At 43.6% G+C, this 27,472-nt stretch overlaps 1 protein-coding gene across 1 annotated transcript in view; it reads right to left on the minus strand.

Moving 5' to 3' along the window:
* Positions 1-27,472, minus strand: part of LRMDA (leucine rich melanocyte differentiation associated) — a 1,119,877-nt gene that overhangs the window by 1,091,533 nt on the left and 872 nt on the right. Inside the window, exon 2 of the mRNA XM_050803127.1 lies at positions 21,554-21,654. Within this exon, the coding sequence (XP_050659084.1) occupies positions 21,554-21,654 (101 nt within the window). The remainder of the gene's footprint in view (positions 1-21,553; positions 21,655-27,472) is intronic.

Genomic DNA, 27,472 nt, shown 5'->3' on the forward strand with positions numbered 1-27,472 from the left:
GCACAATCATGGCTCACTGCAGAATTCAAAACTCCTGGGTTCAAGCAATCCTCCCACCTCAGCCTCCCGAGTAGCTGGGACTATAAGTGTGTGCCATCATGCCTGGCTAATTTTTAAATTTTTTGTAGGGACAAGCTCTTACTATGTTCAGCCCAGGCAGGTCTCGAACTCCTGGCCTCTAGTGAGCCTCAGTTTCTCAAAGTACTGGGATTACAGGCATGAACTACTGCGCCTGGCCAATCTGACTAGTTAACATTCTAAAAGCAGGGAGTTTTTTTCCTAATATTAAATCAATTTCAAATTTCCACATTCCACCTTGCTGTGCACTGCCTAAACGTGATTTTTACAATCATCTTCCATGAGAGGTTCTAACAAGTCCTTAAAAGAAAAAAAAAAAAAAAAAGCTAAAGCAGACCCTGAAGTTAAAACTGAACCATTCAATTCATGGTAGATCAGAAATTGCATAAAATGAAAACTGTTAGTAAAGACAAAAAAATCAAATGGGAGGTTTTTTTACGGTTGTAGAAATAGCCCCATGCTCCTTGCAAGGTCTATGATCTTCCTTTTGATACGTACATGAACCAGGAAGATAACTGTTCCCCAAGCCCAAGGCAGGAAGAGTAAATTCAGTTCCTCACACTTGACAGAAAGCTGTCCCATCAGGTACAGTCTGTGGAGGAGCAAATTGGGGAAGGGTGGGGTGCATCTATGTTGAAACTGCTGTGGAGGGTTAGGTGATAAAATTCTTCTCTGAGCTCAGAGGTACAACTACATAAAAATCATGCCTCAAAATTATTAAATAAGATAAGGAATTTTACTCTGACATCTGGTTTTCTTAAAATCTTACTATAATGACATACCTTATTTAGTATTCTATGACTGCTAATAATCATCATGTTTATTTTGTTCTAATGAAGATTCTGCTTCCTCCCTCTTCCCTTTTAAAACATAATTGAATTGGAAAATGTTACACTCCCAGTTGTCCTGGTCCAAGAGAAACCTGGCCATTCAGACCCAAGTCCATAACTTTGCAATCTACAGTCTGGCAGGAAGTAGACCCCCTCCGCCCCCCGCCACAGAGCCCTAACTTTGCCAAACCGAATCTATAAACAACAAATGCCATAGGACCCCAAGTAAAATAATCATAAAGATAAACCTGCTCAAAGTCAAAAGAATCAAAAATGAAATAAACTACTTTTGGGATATCTACTCTTTCAGTGTATCTTCTACAGGAACAAAACTCTTTTACATTTAACATTTCATTTGGTCTTCATAGCCCCTTCTATCCCCTGTCTGGAAAATGACAACAGAGATTAAATGACCTACTCAATATTTCACAGATAATTTGTGATGGAACAAAGACAAATAGTCAAAACTCAGGCATCCTGTGTCTTAATGATCTCCTTGCTTTTCTACCAGATCATCCTCCAGCCAGAACTACCCCAGCTTCTTGGTCTCCAACAATGTCTCTGAGCTTCAAACTAGCAAGAGTTCAGTTCCTCAATTAAAAGTAAAAAGAAAAAATGGCAGTAATGCATTACAGTTATGTAGTGTTAGTGATTTACAGCGCATTTGCATTCAAATCACCTATCTCCTCTGACCCAGAAACACTCCCAGCAGTGAGAAAAAAGGACAGTATTCTCTGCCCGTAACTGATGGAAGATGCTGTCCAGATAAACAGCAGCAGCAAGAGGACTAAAACATATCTGAGATGGAACCAAAAACTGGTGGGGCATAAAGGAACAGAACAATAAAATGTAAGCTGATTTTCTGTGGACTTTTATAATACTATTATTTAATGTAAAGCCTCAGTGCCTACAGTTTTATCTCCTCCTGAAAAAACAATAAGGTCAAATACAAGTTTGGGAAGAAAACAAAACAGCAGCAGCCGTAGTTGTCTCCCCCGCAACTCCTGTCACTCCAGGGTGAAGGTTTGATGGGAGAACCCATACCTCGAGTCCTTACTTGGCGGGCCTCCCTGAAAGACTCTGGCATGGCCAGCTTCTACTTCCCAGAATCCCCACTATGCTGTAGGGGTTGTCCCCTTCTCATGAACCTGGAAGACAATTTTCCTCTTCTCAGTCAACCTACACTAACTAGTTTGCCAGATAAAGATCTTAGGACAACAATGAATTCGAATTGGGGGAAACATACAATCAAATAGAATACAGTGTAGGAGCTAACAGTGGACTTTGTAGTCAGGGAAAGCTGCGTTTAGATCTTGGTCCCCCACTGACCAGTGGAAAAGCCTTTTAACCTCTGCACATTTTTGTTCTCTGTCTTTAAGCTGGAAAGAACACCGTGCTTGCCATAAAGATTCAAGAAGGTCATCAGGGAAAACTGATAGAACAGGAGTCACCAGTACCATTACCTCTTCTAAAATAAGCAATTACCATGTTTTTTTAAAATCCATTTTACCACCAGGCAAGGTGACTCACGCCTGTAATCCCAGCACTTTGGGAGGCCAAGGCAAGTGGATCGCTTGAGGTCAGGAATCTAAGACCAGCCCAGCCAAAATGGTGAAACCCTGACTCTCCCAAAAATACAAAAATAAGCTCGGAGTGGTGGCGCACACCTGTAATCCCAGCTACTCAGAAGGCTGAGCCAGGAGAATCACTTTAACCCGGGAGGCAGAGATTGCAGTGAGCCAAGATTGTGCCACTGCACTCCAGCCTGGGCGACTGAGCAAGCTCTTTTTCAAAAAATGAAATAAAATAAAATAAAATCCATTTTAGCAAATGAAGAATTTCCAGGTTAGATTGTGTCTTCTGATAGAGGGCACCTACCTAGTGCATAACCCTGTCCTGGACACTTCTGAAAGTGAAGCTGTTATCCCATCTTGGAAAAGCATACATTTCAATGGGAGACAGAGATCCTGCAAAGGCCCTAAGGCATTCACAGAACCAATAATGTACCAATTCTCCCAGGGGAGAATGTACCCCTAAGTGCTGGCCTTGCAGAAACACTGTGGCATGGAAAGTGATAATAAATGCAATTTCTGAAAGATGAGGTTTCAAGTTTTAGTTCCTCCCCTTCTGAACAAGCACAAAGCCAGCCCACAGGGCCTTGCTGGGTGTGAAGAGGCATGTTCTTGTGGCAGAAGTCTTGGAAGAACTGCATTAACCGTGACCCTTCTAACAGCATAATTGCTGCGTATATGTGTCAGGGCCGAAACGCAGGCCCTGCTCAGCCTGGGACCGGGCTGCCCTCCACCAGCTGGAGGTGGCTTGTCTCCCCCGCAACTCCTGTCACTCCAGGGTGAAGGTTTGGTGGGAGAACCCATACCTCGAGTCCTTACTTGGCTGGCCTCCCTGAAAGACTCTGGCATGGCCAGCTTCTACATCCCAGAATCACCACTACGCTACACAGCAAAAGGGTTTCTGTCTTTGGGTGTGGGAAGAAACTTACCCTGTTCTCCAATTTCACTTCTCCTGGATTCCAACCCACCCCTGAGGGCATACAGATCACCATTCCCACTCAGGAAAATCCTGGTCCCAAAGCCCTGACATTGTACAAGCTCCGAAGTCTTAAGGCAGCATGGAAAATCCTGCCCTCCCTCCAGGAGGTGGCTCAGGTCTCAATTTCTTCATGAAGTTTCTTTTGAAGATGTTCTCCCTTCTGAGAACTTCTTGGGCATGAGAACCTCTATTATACTCCTGGCAATTAATTGGACTGTGTTATCCTGTGTGTACATAAGGTATGCATCTGTCTAGGAGCCAACCCAGGATTCACCTGGGTCATTTTACCTGCTCTGCTGGGCTGGCTGGCTGGGAACCCTCCGCTCCATGTATAGCTCCCCAATGCCAGCTCAAAGAGAATAAGCTTCCCAGGCAGTAGACAAAGTCACTACGTTCCCCAGTAGGAGAGAACTGCAAGGTTCTCAAAGTCCACAAGGAGAATCTGACCATGGACCCACATTGTTCTCTAATAATTTTACCTGTATTAGCCTTATCTCCACATTGAGCATGCGAGCTTTCAAATGGGGAAACATCACAGGCATAAGGTCCACAAGCTGGGAACCCAACATCGGGGCCTTTGCAGGAACTCTCTCGATATCTGAAGGTATACAATAATATCTATGTATCTACAATAAATAGGAGGAGACCTGCAAGGGACAGTAGTCAAGTTCTCAGTCTTTGAGTACATCTGAAGACAGTTTTGGGGAAATCATGCTATTCTGGGCAGTTCCCACCCTCATTTAGTCAAAGGATTAGTCTATTGCCATGCCTGTACCAGCCATGACAAGACCCTAAAGAAAGATCACCTAGCTCAGGTGCCTCCAAGGAGGGGTCCCATTGTACCAGGCAGCTAGAAAGACCACTATAACCCTACTGGCATCCTCCAAAACATAAGTGGCCCAGGCCTGACTTCTACCCACCAGTTAAAGAGGAAGAAGATAAGAAAAGCCTTGGCGTGTATGGTGAAATTTACCCCTACTGTCATTCTTCTGGGCTTCACGACACAAGCTGGAACAAATACAGTGCTCCTCAGAGGCAGAGCACTTGACAAAAGACTTTCAGGAGCCACTGCCAGGCTCCATTTTTCTATACCCCAGGTAAGGCTGATTTTTCTTGCCAAAGTCCAGCCTGAAAGAGTTGAATTCAGAGTACTGATTTGCTATATCCAATTACAACTGGAAGAATGGTTAGCTCTCTGTGATGTTGGTCCACCTCAGGCATCTGGGAAGAATTCATGTGAGCCAACCAGGACAGACTCGTGATCCAACTGCCAGCACAGGTTAAGACAGCTGCCACCCAGGCTCCTGGCTCACTGCGCTTTCGGAGGAAGTGCTTAGAAGAGATAGGGAATACATTCTGAAAAATAAGTCACTGGAATAAAACTAAAAGCCCACCAGGCAATTCCAATGCACCCCCCCCCCCACCCACCAACTTAAAGACTGTGTTAGGACTCAGAAAACGACACCCCAGGCCGGGCGCGGTGGCTCACGCCTGTAATCCCAGCACTTTGGGAGGCCGAGGCGGGCGGATCATGAGGTCAGGAGATCGAGACCATCCTGGCTAACACGGTGAAACCCCATCTCTACTAAAATTACAAAAAGTTAGCCGGGCTTGGTGGTACGTGCCTGTAGTCCCAGCTACTCGGAGGCTGAGGCAGGAGAATGGCGTGAACCCGGGAGGTGGAGCTTGCAGTGAGCCGAGATGGCGCCACTGCACTCCAGCCTGGGCCACAGAGCGAGACTCCGTCTCAAAAAAAAAAAAGATAAAAAAGAAAACGACACCCCAGAGTATGGTGCTTTGGCGTGCTGAGTACTTGGAACTAAAGGAGACTGGAAGGTCTCAGAGGCTGCCTCAGATGGAAGGCCTCTCTGACCGTCTCCTGCCCCTTTTGCTTCCCCAAAATGAGAGTTGCAGAAGCCAGAATTCCTCCTCCCCAAGGTGGGTCCATAGAAAGTAGAACCCCTCTCCCTCAAAACAAACCATAAAACCTAAAAATATTACTCAAACCTTCCCCCACCTTTCTGTGCAGGAGCTGGCTACAAGAAATTCTCCGACCTACCTTGTCTGACAGTTGGTCATAAGACCCTCATTCCAGACGCGTCCTGCCCTATAGCCAGGAAGAAGGATGCTACACAGAGAGGCCAAGAAGAATCCAGATAGGCAGGCCTTGCTGGATTCCCTACCCCCTCAGTCTGTTACCATTAGATCATATCCTTTTGTCCAATCACATTTCTACATGGCTGTCCGTTCTTGATCAAACCTTAGCATAGACACGGATCATTTTCCCTGGGTTTTGGGGCCTTCAGTTCACAAGGTTTCTGTGGTCACATAAAACTTTGATTAAATACATTTGTTATGCTTTTCTCTTGCATAAGACAGGTTATGTATTTTGTTACAGAGGTGTCAGCCATGGCCCCTATGATGGGTGAGAAAAGGGATCACAACTTTGTACCCCGACATACGACATGCGAGTGGGCAATGCCCAACCACCTATCTCCTCAGAAGTCAGCAAAAGCTCTTAATGCACCCCATCCCCTCTCACCTTCTGCTCCACCAACCCCCAAAATGCATTTTAATACGTTCAATCGACAGAGCTGAAGCAGAACAAATATTAAAAGAAAAAAACGTATTAGGGTTTTTGAGGAACAAAGCACCTCAAAACTCACATATTTAAACCTCTAGAGGATTGTATGTCGAAGTGAAATAGAAAAGTCTTGGGGAAAAAAATGGCACCTTTGTAAACAGCATTTTATTTGAAAAGAATACATCTAAATGATCCCATGCTTTCATTTCTTAAGCAGTACAGGGACAAACTAAAGCTAGCTTCAATTAGCACAACTTTAATTTTAAAGGAATAAAAATGAAAAAAAGCTTCCTTTGCCATCAACCTATGTTTTTCCCCACTCATGTTTGCTATGAATTCAAAAGAAAAGACAGAGTAGGAAACCAGCAGCTAGGTAGAGACTCCAGGCAGAGACAAAACTACTATAAATGCCACATTTGGACAAAGGTCAACCGCCAGAGCTCTTCTTCACACATATTCTCTCTCTGTCTCTGAAGGCACTCACAGAAGGATGCCCTGTTGGAGGTATACGATAATATCTGGAATTTATCTTTTTTGGGTAAACAAAGCTGTATATATGACTAATCTGATTTCTCTTTGACCCATATTAAACTAAATCAGGCTGAGGTTCCAGGTATCATTACCCCCACCCGGCCACACCAAATATACAAGTCTTTTCCTCTCAAAAGATCCCCACAATTACTAAAATAATTTGAGACTTCATCGGAAAGACTATTATGCTTGTAAACTTTAAATAATTTAAATGCTTCCTTGTATATAAATATTTCATATCAGAAATTGACTTCCAAATCAAGTGACCACACTAAGCAGTGTCCAAGTGCATCCCAATGAAATAAAATACAGGCAGCTTTTTTAATGCAGTTGGCATGAGGTCATGAAGGATTCTATATGCACAATACAGAATTAAAATTGCTGCTTCAAACTCCCTTCAAGTCAGGCTAGAAACCTATCCAGTGAAATCTCCAGGAAGAAGAGCTAAACAAATCTTTGCTTTGCTAAATTGCTGAATTTTCGGAGGAATAACCTAGGGTGGTGGTAAGGTTGACAATGGATACTAGATACGTTTAAAAAAAATAACAAAGTCATATCCTGAAATCACTGAGTTTTAACCTTGGGCAAGACAAGCGTCAGGTTTTAAAACCCGATCCAAAAAAGGCTCTGGCCACTAGCCCTTATCTTGTGTCAAGAAGCAAAGGAAAAAAAAAATCCTGTTGTAAAATTTGCAAGAAAAAACAAGGCTATAATGTGACCCCAAGTCTCAAAACATGCAGTTTCTCCCTGAGCGGCATGAACGGCAATCACATTGAAAAGGGTGAACAAAGAACAGAGACGCGCGATAAACACCATTAACCAGAGCTCCAGGCAGCACAGAATAAACCAGCTCGAAATAAATGGGCATTGAGACCCCAACAAAAACTTTCCACGCAGCCTCAGGAGTGTGACAGCCCAGGACCCCAGGCAAATCCTGAAGTGTAGTGAAGGAGGAAGTGAGCAGGGGGTCCACACTGGAGCCCCTCCCTTGACCTCTCCAACAACACTGGCCACTTCTTTCCTCCTTCCCTTCCTTGGGTACCGAAGGAAAAAGACATAACAAGACCAAGTGGGACTGAACCAAGGAAAACATGCCCACTTCTTACGCCAAGCCAACGGCACAGAATTGAGCAAATTAGCATGCACATGTAACCCCCAAATGTACTATCCAGCACAGCTCCATGTCACCGATGGAGACTTAGAAGACACACATACACACACACCAAAAAATGCTTTTTTTTTTTTTTTTTTTTTTTTTTTTTTTACCAGAGCAATAGCTGAGAAGAAAAAATTATAACTCCTCAAGCCGTAGCGAAAGTTAAATCCTGCCTTGCCTTAGCTGCAGCATTCAGCTTGATGTGGCTAAATTAACAAAATGTTCCCTTGGCATTAAAATTCTCTCTTTTCTTTTTTTCCCCTTAGAAGCAGGGTGGGGGATGAAGTGTAATAAGTCAAAAGCAACTTCAAAACAAAATCAGTTATTTGTAAACAATCCTTGTGGGGAATTTTTCTCCCCTCCTCTCCCCCTACCCCAAGAAAAACAGCCCTGCCAGTTGTAATAGAAAGCCAAGTAAAGATAAATCAATTAGCTTGCTAATTTCTCCCCTCTCATTTATTTAGCTCTGCACTGTATTTGTCGTAATTGACTACAATTATGTTAATTACTAACTCCAGTATAATTACTATATTTATTGTCATTGAGCACGCGATGTACCCACAGCAAAGCTGGCATTTGTCGGGCATCAAGAAAGCAAACTGTCGAGAGGTGATTCTCGGCAAACTGGCGGATGTGGCTTCAGCAAATGAAAGGGCAAAAGAGATTTCATGCAATGTTAGTTTGAAAGCACCGGTTCATTAAGGATATTAATTTTCTGATAACTACACATTTAAGCATGACACACTCACGCAGTATCTACAGGATTTCGCAATTATTAATGCGTGACAGTTTCAAATGCTAAGTGAATCAATTAAACAGCAGCATTCACAATTTGAGAAGAGATAACTGCTTCATAACTACCTAAGACTACAATTTTCACATGACAAAAAAGAGCCATTGAGGCGCCTTCAAAACCTGACAGGTCAAGAAAGAAGTTTGAAACAAAAGCACCTTACAACCATCATCTCTCCTCTTTACTTGTCAGATCAACTTTGCTAGTGTCTCCCCAGAAACGGCATCACATGCCAGCTGCCACAAGGTGATTTTTCATGTCTTGTCAAAGAAATCTTTTATTCTATTTGCTCTGCATTAACATGTTACATTTATTGATCAAGGGCCTGTTCGGCAGCCACAGCAGGGCACTGAGCTCTCCATGCCTACGGGGCTTTGATGTCCCGGTGACATTCGAGCCCGAATAATGCACATACTAAATGGATTTAATGCAGAAATGTGTTTGGGCCTGACAGTTACATTAATAACAGCCCCTCACACTGATAAATATGCAATTGCTACTATTAAGAGTTACCCAATTACGGGGAAAATATTTCTCTACCTTATAAATAAATCCATCAAGGAAAAAGAAAGTTTTAACAATGGTGCATTTTCTTAAAACACTTCTCCAGCTGCAGGAAACGGGCCGTGTGGGGGTTAACACCCCCTCTCCTGCCCTCCCTCCAATTGTTTTTAATAAGTCTTGCTTTACCTCAAGAATGGTTTGGTGATTTTTTTTTTTTCTTTTAAACCTCTTTTGTTGGTCTTCCCTGTTCTACCCGTCTCTTGTTTCTTCAGAACCAGAGAAAAAGCAGACACCCAGGAGACTGAAAAATTGGGTTCTGTATAAACTCAGCAAGGAACTTAGGGGAGGTGGTGCAGAAGTGGGGGCATGTAGCTGATCTCCATAATGATGGGTCTGGAGGAGGAGCTTTAAAAAAAAAAAAAAAGAAAGAAAGAAAAAGAAAAAGAAAACTCTACGCAAAACCTGAACATGTATGTGTCTCTCATTTAAAACCCTAAGTGACCTTGTGCTAGGGCAGTGACGGGGGTGGGGGTGTGAAGGGGAAGAGAAAGCAGCTGGGATGGAAGAAACCTTTTATTAGAAAAGTCTCGGCCAGGCAGAATTTGTAGTTATTATATCCCTGCAATTAAACACAGACACCCAGCAAAAAGCATAATCGCTCCCCTTTCATCATCAAGGAGCAGGGAACAGCTGAAATCACCAACACTACAGTCCCTGAGAAGAGGAAAGAGGCCTTTCAGATGGTGGATGTGTGCACGCAAGTGAGTTCATGTGCAAATACACACACACCCCCATGCACCTCTTCTTTTCGCTTCAGACTCAGAATTCAAGCATGCAGTTGTCTACCTCAAGGTCCCCCAGTCCCAAGGCTGGCACCACAGTCAGCAGTTGCTGAGCCATTTGTCCCACCGCTGCGACCTTTGATCTGAACCACACCTCACAGAGCAAGGGAGAGGAAGAAAGAAGATACGTTCTCTGGAAAACTCCCACCTCCCAGGCCTCATGAGGTCCTGCCTCGCCAAACTTTCCAATCAGAAAGGTTTTACAGAAATGGGAGAGACCAGGAAATGCTATATACGTATGACTCCAGGGCCTCCAGGGTCTTGAACTCAGAGCAACAAAATCTACTCAGACCCTGGTATAGTGACTTCCACAGGCATTTAATGATTCAAAAAAAAAAAAAAAAAACGAAGAAGAAGGAAACTTCCCCCTACCCCCAAAAGTAAATACAGGCTTGGCAGTAGCTGTCTTCTCCCACACACAGAAAAAAGATTTACACCCTGAAAAGCAGTTTAGGATAACCATAAAGCTGAAGTCAGACCACTGGGGCCATTTAATCCCAGCTCTCCCATTTAACCATCAGGGTGGTCTCAGGCAATTACTCTGCTACTCTGGGTCTCAGTTGTTTCATCTGTAAAATGTGGATAAGAACAGCTCCATTCTCAAAATGTTGTTGGGAGTAAACGAGATAACATATGTAAGTGTTCTGCCCAGGCATGGCATGTAGTGCATACTTGATAATGTTGGCTGAAAATAAACATGACGTTTTTTTGAGATGGAGTCTCACTCTGTCGCCCAGGCTGGAGTACAGTGGCACGATCTTGGCTCACTGCAACTTCCGCCTCCTGGGTTCAAACGATTCTCCTGCTTCAGCCTCTCGAGTAGCTGGGATTACAGGCACATGCCACCACGCCTGGCTAAGTTTTGTATTTTTAGTAAGATGGGGTTTCACCATGTTGGCCAGGCTGGTCTTGAACTCCTGACCTCAAGTGATCTGCCCGCCTCAGTATCACAAAGTGCTGGGATTATAGGCGTGAGCCACTGCGCCCGGCCTAAACATGACTTCTGATGTCATCTGTCTGACTCTCTGTCCCTCGACTACTTTGGAGAGTAGAGCCAGTCTTTCAGTATTATTGGCAAGTCTGCTTTATCACGAAGCTCATCAAGAGAACCATTCTGCCAACTATCTCCAACAGGGCACCAGAGGTCTTTCTCGACAGGCTGCAGTTGGCATGGGGGAGGAAGGATTCCTTTCATCCAAAGCTGTCCTATGCCCTGACATTTGGCATCCCTGGCCTCACCCACTAAATGCTAGTAGAGCCCATCCCCATCACTGTGACAACAAAATGCCCTCTACAGGGGCAGAGTTTCCTGGTTGAGAACTTGAAGGTCTAGCAAGTAGAAAGTTTGAAAGGGTTAAATTCTCCAGTCTCTTTCCTAACACCCCCAAATCACCACTACTCCTAACAGTCACCCCGACAATGTGGAAGGCAGCACCACTCACATGCCCGATAATGTCCTCAGAACAGAAAGCAGGGCAGAGGGGGAGGGTGGGGCAGTGGGGCCCAAATTCCAAACAACTCAGGGAGAGAGAGAGACTTCACAAGACAGGAAAATAAACCCCAAGATTCTGGGACAGCAAAATGGGTGAGAGGGGAAATAAAATGCGTTATCAAAAAGTCTAGGAATGTCTTATATTAGAGGCAAACGCTGCAGGAAATATAGTGACAACGTTTATGAAAGCACTTTCTAAACCATATCGCAAGTTACAGGGATCATCATCATTCAAGAAAGTGAACCTCAGGGAAGTCCTGTGGCCCCTTAGCAACTCTCTCCAGTTGCCCACCACCTCCTGGACGAGTCTTACCGTAGCACAATGCATCATTTTCTCTGGGTAGAAATCCAGGAAGTCAGGAAGCCTTAGGGAGGAGGGAGTGCCACAAAAAACACCTTCACAGTGGCCTGAAACCTGCTGCCTTAGTGCTCTTCCCTCCCTTATTGAGTCAGATTTTTGTTTGTTTGTTGTTGAGATTGGGTCTTGCTCTGTCACCCAGGCTGGAGTGCAGTAGCACAAACACAGCTCACTGCATCCTCTATCTTCCAGGCTCAAGCGATCCTCCCACCTCAGCCTCCCAAGTAGCTGAAACTACAGGTGCATGCCACCACACCCAGCTAATTTTGTGTATTTTTTGCAGAGATGGGGTCTTGCTATTTTCCCCCGGCTGGTTTCAACCTGGGCTCAACTGAGCCTCCCAAAGTGCTGGGTTACAGGTGTGTGCACCCCTGCCCAAGCTAGTAAGACTATTTTGATGCTTCTACAGGCAGGGAGGTCACTCCAGAAAGTGTAAGTAAGGAGAATCAAAGTCTTCTAAGTGAAACTTTTCTTTTTTTAGATGGAGTCTTGCTTTGTTGCCCAGGCTGGTGTGCAGTGGTGTGATCTTGGCTCATTGCAACCTCCACCTCCCAGGTTCAAGGAATTCTCCTGCCTCAGCCTTCCAAGTAGCTAGGATTATAAGCACCCATCACCATGCCCTGCTAATTTTTGTATTTTTAGTAGAGATGGGGTTTCACCACATTGGCCAAGCTGGTTACAACTGAGACATTATACATCACCCACCAAGTCATTTTCCACTTTACCTTTTGATTGTATGTTCTGGTGGTAGCTGGAGACACCAGGATGGCCAGTGATATGCTTAGAACAAGAATATTTTTTTTACTGCAATGCTCAGTTTAAAGAGAACACTGGTTCTAACATACAGAGTACCTTGCCTCCTAGGAATCAGTCAGAATATATCAATGCCCTAGAACTACATTGAAAATTCACTAACAATTTATCTTCTAAAGCCTATCTTTTCTACCACCATCTCTTCTGCTCAGGCTTACAGATATGAGCTCTGTTGCCTCCCCTACCCCAATATCAGCATGTTTCCCAAATAAGACCACTACATTTGGGGTTGCAAATAAATATGAATAAGGCCTTTGGCTGTAAAGCCAATATTTAATGAAGACCCACTACCAACAGAACATGTCCTTTGAACTGTTCTCCTGAGAGTCTGGGCGGGGAATTTTTTCTCCCCAATCCCACTGGAACACGATCAAATATATGCTCCTAGCTGGCAGGGATAAAAAATATATATGAGGTGAGCTGGTTTATCCTATGGAATATCAGGGACAGTTGGAAAGCTAAGGTGTTTATATTAGTTAGGATAGCGTAGGTTATGCTGCATTAACAAGTAACTCCAAAATCTTATAACACAGATTTATTTATCATTCAAAATCTATGTCCACAATAGATAAGCAAATGGTTATACTCATTCCGGTCAGAACCCAAGACTGATGATCATATTACTAAAAGATGAAGTGGCAAATCATTCACTGGCTCTTACAGATTCTGCCCAGTGGTCAACCAAAGAACGCTGAGATGTGCAAACACATTATGTGTTGAAGAAGATGAAATCCTGAATATCTGTGAGGAGCCTCAATGACAACCATAGTGAAATGGCCCCCATGGAGGGTCAAGCCCGGGCTCTTAGCCTCACTAGCACCATGTTCTAAGCACTAACTATGTTTACTAAAGACCTATTATATGCCAGGTAATTTAGAAGGCACATTACACACAGCACTCAACATTTCTGCAATTAGCCCAAGGTCAGTTAACCAACAGGTAAGTGACAGAAACAGGATTTCAAGCCAGGATGGTCCAACCCAAAGCCTTGGTTCTTTTCATTACACTGCCCATCTTCCCAAGAAAGCAGCAAGTTAACAGCCCAGCTCTGTCTAGCAGTTCATAACAGAGACACAGAAAGTATGGTGTGTCTGTCCTCAAAGCAGCTCTGACAGTACTCCAGGTGTCTGCCTCATTGCCTGCAGCAGGGGAGAAAGGGCAAGGCCGCTGTTTCTTTTCTGAAGTTTCCCAAACTCCAAAGCCCTTTACCCTCATCCTGGTCAAAGCCAAGGAAGCAACAAGCAAGCTCTACCTAAGAAATTTTCTCCTAAGCAGTTCTCCAGCCCAAGCATTTATCAGAGTGATGCTAAATAAAATGCAGCTGCAAAGAATTTAATTTTTAAAACGTAAGCTTCCCGTTGCCATAGATCAATTAAACCTTCTTGATTTTATTGCCAGGTTGACATGGGAATATTTATCACTGTTTGCCATGGGAGCTCTGCTCTGCTGCTATGTTCAACAAGCTAAGCAGGCAGCCCACTCAGGGCCCCTGGGGCAGGGGAATGGGGCCACCAAGGAGAACTCTGCCCTGCCCCAATCAGGGGAGATGGGAAACTAAAAAGCTGGAACGGTTCATTAAAATTTCCTCTCTGCATTGAGCAGATTAAGGAACCAACACTGGCTAAAACACAGAATTCTCTTTACTAATTAGCAAAGGAAAGGTAAAATATAAACAAGCTCAAGGAAGAATTTGGGACCATGGACATTCAAACACTCTTGGAAGGAGAAATTGGTATCACCTCTCCAGAGGGTAATCTGACATCTGTACCAAAGCTGCCCTAATTTGTCTAGGATTCTGTAAAAGCAACTAATCAGAGACATACTCATTAATGAGTATTACAAAGATATTTATATTAGAGCTATTTATAATAGTAGAAATTTGGGGGGAAAAAAAACAACTAAACATCAACGCTAAGGAATGACTTGAGAAACCATTAACGATTGTGATACAGGCTGGGCATGGTGGCTCACGCCTGTAATCCCAGCACTTTGGCTGCAGTTAGAGGATCACTTGAGCCCAGGAGTTCAAGACCAGCCTGGGAAACATAGGGAGATCCCACCTCTACAAAATTTAACAACAACAACAAAATTAGCCAGGCATGGTGGTGCATACCTATAGTCCCAGCTACTCAAGGGGCTGAGGTGGGAGGATCGTTTGAGCCTGAGAGGTTGAAGTTGCAGTGAGTCATGATTGTTCCACTGCATTCCAGCCTGGGTGACAGAGTGAGACCCTGTCTCAAGAAAACATTGTAAAGCAGTAAAGTATTTATTGAGATGGGGAAATGCTTCCAACACAATGTAAACAATGGCATCATTTTTTAAAGTATTTGGCATTGTAAAAGACTAGGAAGACAATACAATGATAACAATGGTGATTTCTGGTTGGTAAGATTATCAGTGACTTGAGAGGAAGACGGTTTCCTTCATACTTTCTCTGGGTTTTCTAATATTTCTATATTAATTACTGTTACTCTTATAAGAAAAAAATTATCTTCAGAAATAAAGAACTTAAATACAATTTCACACAGATGTAGACATTGGACTCATATTCACTAATGTATTCAATTTCAAGGGACAAAATGTCATGCCTCCTGGCTGTTACCTGATTAGCTCCCTAAACCCTCTATCCTCATTCCAGGGTGGATGGCAAGACCCTGACCCCAAGAATTGAGTCCAGAGAACTCAATCCAGTTCACAGTCACTATGGCTGACCTGGTTCCCGGCCAATCACAGCAGGAAGAATCAGATCCAGGCTGAAAGAGCAGAAGAAAGGAATGTGTGAGCCTTTTAAGGGAGCCAGAAATTTCATTTGGGCCTGTTTTCTTGTTTCCGTTTCCAATTTCTAACCTGACAGGGTACACACTGGTTCTAGTAACTTTAATTCCCCCCCAGGAAAGAGTCATAAAAACAATACAGCCTGAAATCCATGACCTTCTACATGGAGAGGTCACCAGTTTACTGTCGGACAATCCAACTAACACAGAAGTGGATTTGCCATAGTTAATGCAGGAAAGAAGACTCTGAAGTATAATGGGAAGAAAAAAATATGTACAGTAACTTCAAACAAAAGTCCAGAACTTATAAATCCATAACTACCCTCCTTTCCAGCATAAACAGGTGGTCATAGTAGAATCAGCAGAACTATCTCTTTTATGAATGAGATTAACAATGATTGTGGATGGATAAGAATGAATGACAAGGCTGGGCATGGTGGCTCATGCCTGTAATCCCAGCACTTTGGGAGACCGAGGCAGGCAGATCACGAGGTCAAGAGATCGAAACCATCCTGGCTAACATGGTGAAACCCCGTCTCTACTAAATATACAAAAAATTAGCTAGGCATGGTGGTGGGCACCTGTAGTCCCAGCTACTCGGGAGGCTGAGGCAGGAGAATGGCGTGAACCTGGGAGGCGGAGCTTGCAGTGAGCCGAGAGCTCACCACTGCACTCCAGCCTGGGTGACAGAGTGAGACTCCATCTCAAAAAAAAAAAAACAAAGAAGGATGTTCGTTACATGAGTGGTTGAAACCTGGTGCCTTTCTTCTAACTAACATCTTGGCAGGCAGTAAATACAAATTCAGCCACATAAAAAAAAATCACCCAAGCAGATCAATTAACAAATAGGGAGATTAAATAAATAATCAAAAATCTCCCAACAAAGAAAAGTCCAGGACCTGATGGCTTCACTAGTGAATTTTATCAAACATTTAAAGAACGAACATCAATCCTTCTCGAACACTTACAAAAAATTGGAGAGGAGGGAATACTTTCAAACTTATTTAATAAGACCAACATTGTCCTGATACCAAAGCCAAACAAGGACACTACAAGAAAGCTACAAGCCAATATCCCTAATGAACATACAAGCAAAAACACTCAACACAATCAGCAAACCAAATTCAACAGCACATTAAAAGAATCATGCACCATCATCAAGTGGGATTTATCCCTGGAATGCAAGGATAGTTTAATATATGCAATCAATAAATGTGATGGACCACATTTAATGGTATATATACCACATTAACAGAATAAAGGATACCATATTAACAGAAAAAGCATTTGACAAAATTCAACATCCTTTCATAATAAAAACTCTCAACAAATTAAGTATAGAATGAATTTACCTCAACATAATAAAGGCCATATATGACAAGCCCACAGCTAACATCACACTTAACAGAAACAAGCTGAAAACTTTTCCTCTAAGATCAGGAATAAGGATGCCCACTCTCACCATTTCCATTCGGTATGGTAATAGAAGTCCTAGCCAGAGCAATTAGGCAAAAAAAGAAATAGGAGGCATATAAATTGGAAAGAAAGAAGTAAAACTGTCTCTGTTTGCAGATGACATGATCTTATACATAGAAAACTGTGAAGACTACACCAAAAAACTGTTAGAATAAACAAATTCAGTAAAGTTGCAGGATACAAAATCAACACATAAAAAGCAGCTGCATGCCTATACACTAACAAAGAATTATCCAAAAAAATTAATCCCATTTACAATAACATGAAAAAGTAAAATATTTTTATAGGAATAAAATTTATTCCTAGAAATTAACCAAAGAGGTAAAAGATCTATACAATGAAAACTATAAAACATTGATGAAAAAAATGGAAAGATACACACATAAAGGAAGATATCCCATACGACCTAAAGCCATCAACAGTTTCAATGCAATCCTTATCAAAATTCCAATGGCATTTTTCACAGAAATAGGAAAAAAATCCTAAAATTCATGTGACACAAAAGACTCCAAACAAAGCAATGTTGAGCAAAAAGAACAAAGCTAGAGGCATCACACTACCTGACTTCAAAACATATTACAACGCTGTAATTATCAAAACAATACATAGTAACATAAAAACAGACATATAGACCAATGGAATAAAATAGAGAGCCCAGAAATACATCTATGCATTGACAGTCAATTGATCTTCAACAAAGGTGCCAAGAACACACAAAGGGGAAAGAACAGTCTCTTCAATAAATGGTGTTAGAAAAACTGGATATCCATATGTGGAAGAAAAAATTGATGTCTTATCTCACACCATATACAAAAAATTGATCCCTTTTCTCAGATCATATGCAAAAATCAACTCAAAATGGATTAAGAACTTAAACATAATGTAATGTACAGCATGGTGGCTATAGTTAATATTACTGTATTGTATACTTGAAATCTGCTAAGACAATAGATCATTCATGTTCTCTTCATACAAAAAAGGGAACTGTGTGAGGTAAGGGATATGTTAATTAGCTTCAGCTCAGTAATCATCTCACAATGTATGCATCTCACAATGTATGCAGAACATCATGTTGTATGCTACAGATACAACTTTTAGCTGTCAATTATGCCTCAATAAAGTTGGGAAAAGATTTAAAAATCACATGTTAGTATATGCATGTAACTCACATGTTAGTAAATCACATGTTAGTATATGCATAGTATCTCTGGAAGATGACACAAAAACTGAGTAACAATAGGTAGCTGTATAAAGGGAACCTGGGAGGCTAAAGGACATGGTGTAAATGAGACTTTCTTCTCACTGCATGTTTGCTCCTTCTAAAGGTTGTGCCATGTGCATGTATTAACTATTTAAAAACTGAATAAATAGAACTCCTTGTCTAAAAGTAAACTTTGCCCTAAAACACAAATGTACTGCAGCTGATCTTGCAACCTAGGGGAGTGCAAACTTTTTATTTATCAAGGTACTGCTCTGTTTAAGGCAGTATCCTGATATGACTTTTGGAGGTTAAAAAAAAAAAAAAAAAAAAAAGCCTGTAGAGATGTTCCAGAAGGAGAGGAAAGGGTTAATTTTTCTGTATATAACAAGGGAAGAATTTTGTGCTTCTGAGAATAGCTCTGGAAAGATAGTAAGTGGCATGGAAAAGAGAGAAAGTGCCTAGGAGAAAGAGGCATTAGTCACATGCAGGAGGCCTGACCCTAATTAGAGGCACTGCCAGGGAGAAATTCTCTGTGGCAAGCAGAACCTCAAAAATGTCCAGGAACAGTGCTATCCCAACCTTATGTCCTGCTCTGTGCCACAATTACCACCCAACCCTCTTCACTACACCTTCAGCTAGCAGTACAAATCAATATGTAATAACGTGGTGTTGGGCTTTGGAAAAATGAAGGGGGTATCCCAAGTGAGGCCAGGCAGGCTGCTCAAGAGGAAGAATAGCAGACAACAGAGCCGAAATATGGTCAGGGACTGCAGTGTGCTGGGTGCAGGGCAGCCTGACTGGGAAACATGCTCCCTGCAATCCCATGGAAATAGTGAGGGGCAGAGGGGCCTAGGGAGAAACTTTCTACAGAACATGGGATATGGATTTACAATATTTCATTTGGATATCATGATCCCTGAAGCCTAGAGAGCTTGGGTCATCCACTCCATCCCCACTCATTTGGAAGGTGAGTTTAGAATCTCCTGTCTCTTCTCTTCTCCCTATTTCCCCCCCTCCTGCCTCTCTCTCTCTCTCTTTCTCTCTCTCTCTCTCTCTCTCTCTCTCGACAGAGTTTCACTCTTGCTGCCCAGGCTGGAGTACAATGGTGTGATCTCAGCTCACTGCAAACTCCACCTCCCAGGTTCAAGCGATTCTTCTGCCTCAGCCTCCCAAGTAGCTAGGATTACAGGCATCCGCCACCATGCTCAGCTAATTTTTTGTATTTTTAGTAGAGACGGGGTCTTACCACGTTGGCAAAGCTGGTCTTGAACTCATGACCTCAGGTGATTTGCCCAGCTTGGCCTCCCAAACTGCTGGGATTATAGGCGTGAGTCACTACGCCCAGCCTCTGCTTATTCTTTTTAAGAGGAATTAGCTAAGCATCTAAAACATCTTAGATGTTGATTCAGCTGAAGGCAAAGATAGAGACCAGTGCCCAAATAAGCTCAAATCTTCCTCTAATACCCCAGAGAAATAGTGTTGCCTCCCCTGCTCCTCCCTCCAATTAGGTAAATAAAGAAGATCAAAGGTGATCCACTCCCAAGCACACCCAACTCAAGTCAGGAGTGCTTTTCTCCATTCTGGTCTGCAACTGTCTCCAGCATAACCAAGTCCCTAAACACAAACTTTTTCTGAACATTAGACCTCACCCCTCCACTGCTTATCCCTGCCCAAACTCAGCTACAATCCAGTGTGGAGCTCACACACTGACGACAACACGGACAAGAACAGGCTCCTACCGGATGTGAAACCAACTCAAACTCAACGCTACAGAAATGTGTCTCCTCTCAACAAAGGAAAATACAAATCTTCGGTGTTCTCCTTCTGAATCCACTCTTCAGCCACCCCCTTACTAAATTTTCCTGCATCTAGGATGTGTCATTTCCTACAATAAATCCATATAGATCCAGCCCCTCAGAGCCAACAGCCCCTTCTTGCCACACATACACACCTCCCAAGGTCCAGTCCCTCCTCTCCCAAAGAAAGGCGGGGCCCCTGGACATCACAAAGATGGTTGTGTTTCCTCAGACCTGACAGCCCAGTCCCATGACCCACATACACTGATGCTCCCTCATGCGGCCCAGCCTCCTCAAACCCACATCCGGCTCCCACTAACTACTCAGGGCAACCACAACCCCGAGCCCCAGTGCCCTGAGCCCCTGGGGGCCGGTCACACAGGAGGAACTCCTTCCATGCCCAGGAAAGGGAGACTTTTGCCTGAGTCTGCTCTGGGAGGCTGGAGCACTCAAAAAAAGTGCTCAGAAAAAGATATCTCAAAAAAAAAAAAAAATCCTTCATTTCTCTAGAGTCAGCATGTATTTATTTGGCTTCTTCTCATCACTGTGTACTACTTACAACTTGTCAGTTTCAACCTCTCCCCAGATGCACAAAAACCCTTTGGGAGTAAGGAAGAATACAGAGACAGTGGCCACTCTCCATCCACCACAACCCTCAGGGTGCCCCTTTCCTGGAGACAGCGCAGCTCTGTGTGGCCGCGTACTCCCGAGCAGCATCCGAGGAGTTCCGCTGGCTGACCTCAAACAAATCCTCTTTTACCTCTTGTGCCTTATGGCCCTGAGTTGTGTTCAGTTTCCCTCAAATTTCTAATTCCCAAGTATCCAGATTCAGCAGTGGGAAATGAAGACTCCGAGGCCTAGAAGCAGGAAAGTGCCTGGGCCCTGGAATGGAATTCAGGTTCCTCATCTCTCCTTTGACCCCAGGACAGTCTGTCCCACTCAGAGGGCAGCACAGCTCTCAAGGAGGGCACTGAGGAAAAAGCCCTGGGTGGCACCAGCTTGTTAGGAGAAAAGCAATCGCCCTGCCTGACCCCTGCTCTTATCCCACTGACACCTGCTTTCCAAGTACCTCTTACTTCTCTCCTCCAAGCCCCCAAATCAGGCACAAGGCATAACCTTTTAGGGAGAAAGGAAATAACTGCCTGTATTCTCCACTGGAATAATATACAAGATCACACTTACCTTTGCCAAGACTTGAACAGTTGTCAGAGAGTTTCCCTCCCACCCACCCCACACTAACAGTGTTTAAATTGCTTTGAAACACCATCTGGGAGACATTATCATCACAAACATTTAAAGCTCCAATTCATAAAAAGGCAAAAGAAAGAAAACACACACCCTACCTGTGTGTGACTCGACAAATGTTTTGGGACATGTGTTTATCCTAAAAAAGCACACCTAGACACCCCAAAACACTCTTGCGGGCTCCATCTCATTCCTTCCCCAAGAGTATTCTGACCTGTCTGCACAGGTATCCATGAGAAATGAAAAGAACACGGTGAAAACATGATGGCCCTCTCATAGGAACTGGTGTGAAATGGATGAGGCTCAACATGCTGCCTAGGCATCTTCAGCAGCACAAAAAAAAGGCAGCCAAGGAATCACCGGACACAGTCAAACCTTTGGGGCATGATTCCACACCTCTCAGAGCCTTCTGCTGAATAAAAGGACACCCTATGTGGAGTTGGAACATTTGACTTTTATCTGCCGGCCCTAAAGTACCCGGGAGGACTGGGTCTCCCAGGCCTGGCCTACATCTTGTGAAGGTTACATACCTCAGAAGGTTAAAGCTCAGATCAAGCCTCTTTGCAAAATGTCCACAGTCCCTGCCAAGGTGCTCTGGAATTTCTCTGCAGTCCTGGCCTATGTAGGACACCTGGAAATTAAATGGAACAGAAACAATGTGGCAAACGGAAATCACCCATCTGCTCCCAATCCTGAAATTATTGATCCAATGATTGCTTCTGCAACTTGAAACGCAAGTTTCTCACACACAAAAAGGCCACATTTGTGACTGTTTCCCTGATCAAATCAGCTTTGGGGGCTCCAAGGACACCACCAACAGCTCCCCTTTCCTGGTGCAGTTAACATGATGGAGACTAATCCCAAGACAATGGAAATTGGACTAAAATTGGCCAGATTCAGGTGTCCAAAAGAAACCTGAATATCAGGGCACGTTGATATAACTGCAACAATCGCCCTCTCACTCAGGGGCTTTTGCAACAGCTGCTGCTCTGCCCCTTCTTCTCCCTCTCCTCCACTGCCCCCCAGTACCCTGGTATGCACATTACCTCATAAAACACACAGCAGATGCACTTACCAGCATTCAACCTTCAGGGTGCTGGAACAAACAGGGTTGGAAAAGAAAACCTCCCCAGACCACCAATCCCATCCAGTTGCCACCGTGTACAAAATGCCCTCCACACCCAAAAAAAGCTGATTTGAAGGCCACAGGGCAACAATGTGTGCCCGGGGCTCCTGAATGTCCCTCCTCCAGAGGCCCTTTGGCAGCCAATCCTACTCTGTGCACAAAGTTGTTTCCCTGGGCATTCTTCTATCTATTACAGATTATTTATTATTAAGTACCTGTATGTGCCCAAATATTAAAAGGCTGAACTGAACTGATTCCAGAACTGATGCCTGTGAGAAGGTCAGTGGACTTTCTCACTACCCTAATCACCCAGTTTTTGGAACCCATTTTTACAGACAGCACTCTGTGGGCAGACTAGCAACTAATCCCCAAACCATAAAATAAACCCACGGGGCTGAGCTGACCAATGGGCCACAATGCATGCTGTTTCCCTAAAGTACAACATGCTCAACCCCCAGCTCGAAATCCAAGCCCAACACATGGCTACAACCTTCTTCTGGTTTCCCTACAAATCACATTCTTCCACATATACAGACAAAGATCTCTTAGAATGAGAAAGAGATTCCCCAGGAGGTTGTTTCCTCATGGGAAACAAGACTACGGTGACCATCTTACATCCTTAGATATTAGGTTCAACCATGTGAGCTACGAATATCCATTTTAGAACCACAAAATAGCTCTTTTACATGGTTCAACCTCATATAAGCTACACTGAACCCTGACACCCTCAACATCTCCAGTCACCTCTCAACCTTCTCCTATCCACTGAGGACAAACTGCTGACAATGCAATATCCTATATCCACTCTCCTTCAGTAACTTCATTCTAGGAGAGAAAATAAGGAGAAAGAACAGAAAAACAGCTGACTCCAAGAAAGTAATTTTGACTCAAGAAGATATAGGCTAAAAAATAAAGGACTCTAAGTTCAATCTAGCAGTCTCTCCTCTTTCTACCTGGGGTCCATCTTTCTTCACAATTCTTTGTGTAATAAATTAAGTTCTGCTTCCAAGCGGAGAGAGAAATCATACGCCAAAGAGAGACTGTGGCTATAAGGCTCTAGTCCATCTGGGGACTTCGATCTCCCTCAGGATCTCTGCTTAATCAGCAGCTTCTTCTGTATTGTACATTCACAGTGAACCCCAGGTCCATGGCACTCACCAGAAAATCCATCCCATTCACCCCAGCCTGCACCACTACCTTGTACATATTATCAGTCAAGACCTCTGTGATATATATAGTAGAGACATTGAGTTTTAGATGTAGAAACTGAGTTCTTTCCTCTTAGAATGGCCAAGGACTAAATCTCAGAGAGACCCAGTTTGTCAAAACTTCTTATGTTTTATACAAGGAAACTAAGACTCCAGAGGCCTGCCCAGCACAATACAGCTTCTTAGTGACAGAGCCCAGATCAAGTCCTATACCATAAATAAGGACTTCCAACTTGGGAGCCATGGAGTGTTTACAAATCTACATGTGGGTTTGAGATTTCTCTCTTTTTTTTTTTTTTTTTTTTTTTTTTCTTTGTAAGAGATGGGGTTTCGCTGTGTTGCTCAGGCTGATCTCAAACTCTGAACTCAAGCAATCCCCCCACCTCAGCCTCCCAAAATAGCTGGAATTGTAGGTACAAGCCACCATGTCAGGCAGACACGAGTTTTCTTGATCAGCAAATGCCAATGGTGCATCTATCATCATGTTTTGGCTTCAAAATGAGTCTTCTGAGCTGAAAGGGCAAGAACTTCTCCCATGGTGCTACACTGAGGGCCCAAGAAGACTGTTAGAGCCTGGGAAAAGAGAGGCATATTTGCTTCCCTTTTTCTTCTGTAGGAGTTCCATTCAAAGGAAACAGGAGCACCAAGGAGAGCTATCACCACAAAGCATTTGGATCACTCACAACATCTGATGAGACTGTCAGCAGCCTGTTTCATTACATGGTCTTAACTATATGACATCCCAGGAAGACTAAGAAAAATACAAGTTGTTCTCATTGTTCTCAAATGTGAAGACCAAGTCTCAAAAGTTTAGCATGAGAACCAACTTGGTAAGTAATCTGCATGCTTAGATAACCCCTGTGGTAAAGTAGAAGCTTTTAGAGATGTGAGTTAAGCCGACCAGGCTGAAGGGCTCAAATCGGCTGGAAAAGGCTTAAAAGCAGCAAGCAGTCACTGCCAGATATTGCAAGCAACACTTGAAGCTAGAAAAAAGACTTAAGAAGAGCTTCTGAGGGAAGACATTACCTCTCAGGATGTCAGGAAGCTTCTTAGAGCACAGGACCACCTAATGTAAGATGTAAGGCCAGAAGAGCCAAACCAAAAATAGTTTGCTTCTTCAGCAAAAGGGAGATGGGATACAGAGATTAATATATCTTAAATGGCACAGAAGCAAGAGCATATTCAGAACACCACTGTATTTAGTCAATTACCTTGATTTAGACTGCATTGAGGAACAAAGATTCGAACTTATAATTTCTCTATTTTCTATAATTTGTACCCTAAGACTTCCACCCTGTGTGGAATAACAGGAAGGGACACCATCACCAGGCAAATGAAAATACAACAAGTTAAAGATCCCTATGGAGAGGAAACTAGAAAGGGAAAGGAGAGTCTGGAAGGGGTCCCCATCCATGTACACACACAATCCCTCCGAGCTGAAGCTGCAGAAAATGACCAAACCATAGAAGACTGCAGGTTTCACTCTGCTTTGGGACTTTCTAGCTCCCAGGGCATTTCCGGAGATGAGTTTGTCAACAGTCAGATGTTGAGGAGATTATTTTATGATGCCTGCCCCTAGCCAGGGGTGGGAGATCCTCGATTTTAAATTTGTAATACTGAGCTGGGCACAGTGGTGCACACTCGTATTCCCAGCTACTCAGGAGGCTGAGGCAGGAAGACAGCTTGAGCTCAGGAGTTCAAGGGTGCAGTGAGCTATGATTGCGCCACTGCATGTCAGCCTGGGCAACAGAGCAAGCCCTTATCATTCATTCATAAATAAATAAGTGTATGTGTGGTACTGGAAGCTGTTGGAGTAGAAACAACAATAGGTAGAAATCTGATTCCCGGTACTGCCACTGCTAGCTGTGTTGTCGCGGATAAGTCACCATCTTCGAGTCTCTGTTTCCTCTTCTGCAACTGGACTAACACTATCTCCTCCAAAAGTGTAAAGAATAATGTAAAAACCAACATGTATTAAATGCCTATCATGTGCTTGTTATCTATTCAATCCTTATGAATCAGCCCCATGCATATTATTGTCCCTATTGTACTTACAGGAATGCAATGAGCTAACATATTAAAAGTGCACAACACTGTCCTTGGCACCCAGTGGCCACTCTGTTAAACAGCTGTTGAATGAGACCACTCTCCCCACAGAAGGGATTCATTAGTCCAGTATCTCTTGGGCACAAGATTTCAGTGCCCAAATTCCAAGTTTGTATTTGTGTCTACAATTGTATTAAGTTGTCTAAGCTAGAGGAAAGAGAAATGACTTAATGCTGAACATAAATGATGCATTCAAGCCAAGAGAAGCCAAATGAAGTCAGACCCATGGCAAATGAAAAGACTTTTACAGAGAAAAGCAATAGGAAGACTGCAACATCCCCAGGCATGTGGCATCATAGGCTTGTGGAGCTCCTAAAAACCAGCTCCACAGCAGTCAGCCCACAGTGGCCTTAAAAGCAGTGACCTAACTTCAAGCCAAGCAGCATTCATCTCATTAAATTGTTTAATTGTATAGGATTTTTTTTCTTTGCACTTAAACCATCCCTTTATTTGGGATTTATAGGTCTCTGGATACGGGAAATTTGTATCTGGCTTTATGTTTTAATATTTGAGTAACACTGTAATAAAAACTATATTCGCACGATGGGCTCATGGGAAGTTTTGCGGGTTTTATTTTTCTCCCTTTAAGAAGGATCTACTAAAGTCTGACAAGTACTGTTCCATGCTACCCACATTCAAGGTGCTACCTCTTAAAACAGCAGCCATTAGAAATCACTGGGAGCAGAATGTGAAAAACAAAACAAACAAACAAAAAAACACAACCCTCCGGGGCCTGGCACTCAAATCCACTAACCTGGGCAGTTTGGGAAATGGGGCACTAAGACTCTCCAGGGGCATTTTCCCAACCTACCTTCTTAGCTCCTCCCCAGGCAACTCGGTCTAGTAAAACAGTCCCCAAGGGCCTAAAATGCTTCACCCACACTTCCATGAATGTCCTTGGGCTGTGTGGAGTAGGCTAAGAACAGTTGTTGCAGGAAAAATCAAATCTAGGAAACGCAGGAAGAGCAAAGGGAAAGGAAGCACAGGAAAGTGCTCAGCCCCCTGAACTTGTAGCAAGTTACACCGGGAGAATACTACATCTGAAAACACAGAGACCTAGGGTCTGGGGGGCGGGGAACCCTCCTTCTTAGGTAGATACTCCAAGAGAAGGAAGAGGCCCTCTTGTCCAGTCCCTCCCGCCAGGCAGTCATAGTAACTCCCAGGAAAAAAAAAAAAAAAAAAAAAAAAAAACCTTTCCCCGATGGCTGAACAAGACGGGTCATTTTTAGCCTCTCTGCAAGCTGGTAGCTCACTTCCGAACTCTGGTCTTTCTCCAGCTCTCTCTTCCCAGGCTGTCGGTCAAGAGACAGAGCCAGTATTCCCAAGCAACAAAAATGTTAAATGGGGGGGGTGTAAAGAGACAAAGGAAAGGCTTATTTCCAGTAACACCTGGCATGGTGCCTGGCATACAGTAGGCACTCAATAAACATGTGTACCTGATGAAATGACAGGACTCTGGAAAAAAAGAAAACAGGCAGCGGCTAGTTTAACGGGCAGCACAGATGGCCCTCACTGCATCTGTAGGAGCTGTAAAAACCCCTAGAACCTCCTCTAAGGAGGAATCATTCCCTTCAGCCCAAAGTAATCTCAAAATCCAATTGTGCCTGACACTACCTGCCTTAGGCAATCCAAGAGGAGAGCTTCAAAAACTCAGAACTATTTCTCCAGGGTGTGCAGGGAAAGGTGGGAAGTAAGAGGGCTCTAGCTTCATCAGAGAAGAGAAGAGGTTAAAGACAGAGAACTGGCTTTTTCAGCAGGTAAGAAAGACACCTGGTCCCAGCGTTGCTGGGTTCATCCCTCCAGCCATGAACACCTGAGGCTTCACTACAGAGCTAAAAGCATGTAAGTCTGGGTGTCTGGCACCCAGGGTTGAAACTGGCGTGTTGCCATTCATCACAGACTCCTGTTCAAGAAATCGAGTGTGGAAATAGAACTGGAGGTCGGTAGCCTTCCATCAGCCTTTGGCTATGGGGTAGCCCATTCAGCGCAGGGCCCACCAGCACCCTCAT

The sequence above is a fragment of the Macaca thibetana genome, chromosome 9 (assembly GCF_024542745.1).
Source record: "Macaca thibetana thibetana isolate TM-01 chromosome 9, ASM2454274v1, whole genome shotgun sequence".
Classification (NCBI taxonomy): Eukaryota; Metazoa; Chordata; class Mammalia; order Primates; family Cercopithecidae; genus Macaca; species Macaca thibetana.